Source organism: Phaethon lepturus, unplaced genomic scaffold (genome assembly GCF_000687285.1).
Source record: "Phaethon lepturus isolate BGI_N335 unplaced genomic scaffold, ASM68728v1 scaffold32984, whole genome shotgun sequence".
In the NCBI taxonomy this organism is placed as follows: domain Eukaryota; kingdom Metazoa; phylum Chordata; class Aves; order Phaethontiformes; family Phaethontidae; genus Phaethon; species Phaethon lepturus.
Window position 1 is genome coordinate 7,495 of NW_010533067.1, and position 3,463 is coordinate 10,957.

At 45.7% G+C, this 3,463-nt stretch overlaps 1 protein-coding gene across 1 annotated transcript; it reads right to left on the reverse strand.

Annotated features, from left to right (window-relative positions):
* Nucleotides 1-310: 310 nt before the first annotated feature.
* TMEM53 (transmembrane protein 53) lies at nt 311-3,457 on the reverse strand. Its single transcript, XM_010285064.1, has 3 exons — nt 3,444-3,457; nt 2,902-3,014; nt 311-1,064 (listed from the first exon to the last, which is right to left on the reverse strand). Exon 3 carries the CDS (start codon nt 1,026-1,028, stop codon nt 402-404), a length of 627 nt encoding a protein of 208 aa, XP_010283366.1. The 5' UTR covers nt 1,029-1,064; nt 2,902-3,014; nt 3,444-3,457; the 3' UTR covers nt 311-401.
* Nucleotides 3,458-3,463: the final 6 nt, after the last annotated feature.

Here is a 3,463-nt window from a genome sequence, read left to right on the forward strand (position 1 = left end):
ATTGAAGAGCTGTATTATAAAATCAGTACAAGGCAACAGAACATGCACATTGGACATCAAGAACAAGATAACACGGAAAGCAGAGAACTACACGGCACAGAAAGAAACAAATAACACTCCATGTGAAATTCTGGTCTGTGACACCTCAGTAAAGCACAACAACTTCAACCGTGCTAGGATTTCACCTTTAGGACTTCAAATTAATTCATATCTACTTTCTGCTATGACATGGCTGGCCCAAAAGCCAACCTGGAGGCTTTCAAACTTGCAGATGGTGAAAAAAAATTTAAAAAGCTAAAAAGTCTCTACTTTCCTCCCTTCAAAGACACAAATGCAAAGGAGATGGCATTTCCCACACAAGCTGAGCAAAGCAGAGGCAAACACTGGAGGTCGTTACACCACTAACGAGGTGAGCCCCCAACACAGTCAGAGAGGAAAGTCATACAGAGGTTGCTGTAATAGGTGGGATATGCCCGCATATGGCTGACGTGAGCGGAATCCAAGAAGTCTACAGCTTTCACAGAGACACCGAGCTGCTGCCGGGCATCAGCCATGTGCTTAATTTCGCTAGCCTTGATGATGGCATCAGCTTGGGAATAGAGGTAAAGCTCAGGCCACCGTGAGGGTGCTTTCAGCAGGGCATCATAATGGTTCTCATGGATGAAGCGGGTCAGTGGGTACAGCAAGATCCGCAGCACGACAGCTGTAGTAGCGAAAGCAAGTAAGAGGAAATACTTGAGCAGCACGTTCGTGGATACCAGGACAGTTGCCAAGGCACGAAGGCCTCCTCTCAAGTTTCTTCTGCCAGGGGCACTATCAAAAATGGTGCCCGCTACTTTGAGGTTCTTAAATGGCTTGTGAGTATGGAGCGCATCAATGATGTAACGGTACAACATGACGCCACCATTGCTAAAAACATGAAAAAGAACCGGTCTGTTTTCAATGCTATAGTCAAAGAGCAGCTCCAGGAGTCGCCTGGCTGGGGTCTGGAGGGATCTGATGCCAAAGGTCTCAGAGAAGAATATCATCCTCCATGGAGCCGTGTAGCGGATGACGGTGCACCCCTAAGAAGAACAGAAAGAGATCCCACACATATTTACGCTGTGCTGTAAATTACATGGAGTAGGCAAGCATCAGTGCAGAGAACATGAAAATTTGGGATAGACTTTCAATAGAAACCACAGGGCCAGAAGAAACTCTTTAGTGTCAGTAGCAAGGCACCGATATAAATAGGATTATATTAATCATGACAGTACACAGCATTATGAAAAGGTTTGTGCAACAGCAGAGGCCTGGATTTAGTGATGTTTGAGATTCCTTTCAAATCCTGTGCTAACTGGCACAGCCCCTGGGGACACTGCCACCTGTGTTAGTCTTCACTCAAGAAGAGAAAACTATCTCCCCAAGTCACAAACCTTCAGTATCAGCCATTTTGGTTAAGAAGGGCCTGCTCTGGTTCAATGTCATTTACCTCATGACATTGAAACAAATGTAAGAAGGAAGAGGAACTTCTTCCTGTCCTTGGGTACTACTCAACTGCAGCTGTCTCTGAGACTCACCCACAATCAACAGTGACATGATTTTCATAAGCTTTTCTGAAACTTTCTAGCTGTGCACCTGAAGAGCACTGGTTCAGAGACTCAGAACGCCCGAGCAATTGCCTTTACGGTTAAGGCTTTACATTTATGTGTAGATTGGGAAACAGGATCTTGGAGGAGCTTCTAAATAGAGCAGATGGAACTACATTTATAAACGCCTGAGTTCTTCCCTATCACCTAAAGTCACTGACATTACACACTGACAAAAACGAGGCAAAGCCACCAAGATAGCCCTCCTGCCCAGAGCTCCCTGAACAGTGAACGAGGAAGAAGAGAGGATGTAAAGTTCTTCAATCAAAGTCTTCTATACTGTCTTGCTGTGGTTGCAGCCACTTCCTCATTAGGGAGCTAAGAAAACCCTTTCTCTCCTTTCCCCATTCCTACCACCTTTCTGATAGAAAAGAATTTTCACAAAAGTTGGCATGCTGCCATGTAATGTGCTCCTCATCTGCTCAGCAGCATCTTAGTCATGACAGTCATTTAACAATTAATTCTTCACTTGAACATGCCAATTCATGACTCTTGTGCTGGATTACACATTAACAATAGACTTCTTAATGTACAAACCTTGATACATATAGCGGAAACAGGTTTGGGTAAATACTGGGTCTTTGTATGCTGACAAAAATGTTTTACTGGATCACAATACCACAAGCTGGGTTTATGCCAGTAAAAAACAGGACTAGAAAGGAAGATGTAATAACTTAGGGAACTAGCAATCGGACAGACCTCTCTAGTTTAAAGACAAGGAGTACCTAGTGAGCAGGTATTACTACCATAGGATGCCTGTTTCAGAGATAGGATAAAATTAATTTGGATTACAACATTTATACAAATCATCTTCACAGGAAGGAAAAGCCAAAGGAACAACAGATGCTGACAGGCTCTGTCAGCCCTCAGCCTGGCCTTGCCAAGTCTGTGCTGTGGCCTATCAGCAAGCTGTAAATGCATAATCTTTACCCGCATGTTTACCAGTTTGGAAAGCTAATACAGTTCACGTCATTCATGAATAATCTCAGAGTTTTAAAAGCCTTAAAATACTGCAGTGATTCACACAACAGCAGAAAGTTTCTTTGAGGAAGTATTTTTGTCTCGATTGCATGCACAAAGATGACATCAGCAACGGTTAGATAATGCTGCCTGGGCTCTGAGACACAAGGTGCTTTCAATGACGAGAGAACTCGCCACTCACTCCCAATGACTCTTCAGACTAAGAGGCTTTAGACCAATTTTACCAAGATGCAGAAAAGACACAGTTTCTCAGTGTCTTACAGTGTCATGAAAATATAAATCGGCTACTCACCTTCTGACTGTAGATTGCGCTGTATTTGGCCAGGTATTTGTCCCGGCAGCCTGCCCAACCTAGAAGGATCACCACAGGCTGACCATCAGCATGCCCTCTCTCTGTACTGCTCCCTGAAACAAATCACAAGATTTAAAATAATTGTCCTCCAATCTACCAGAATCAGAACTTATGGCATCTTGCCTGGTTAATAAAGTTTAAAGGCAACGGTGAAGTGGGTGTTAGCTTAATTTCTCAGTCAGTTATGACTCATCCCTGTTTCACTATGCGGGCGTGCTCTGTAGGACAGACTGCAGGTCCCTGCAGCTTTCCAAAGCTCGCCGCTGACGCGAAGCCAGCTGTGATCGCTACGGGGACAGAGACCCCCTCCTCACACCCCCCCGGGAGCTGAGGAGGCATCAGAGACTGCTGCCCATTTCCAGGGGGGAAATGGAAGCGTCCTGCCCTCCAGGAACCACCAGACACCTGGTACAGCACAAGTGTCTTCACGGCTCCCTTCCCCCATACCCTGAGGGGTCCCCCAGGCCCGCTCCCCCCCGCACCGCGGGCCTCTCCCGGCGCC

Bases quoted from the DNA above. Each gene is read 5' to 3' on its own strand.
- TMEM53 (XM_010285064.1), bottom strand. From the start codon at position 1,028: ATGATATTCTTCTCTGAGACCTTTGGCATCAGATCCCTCCAGACCCCA.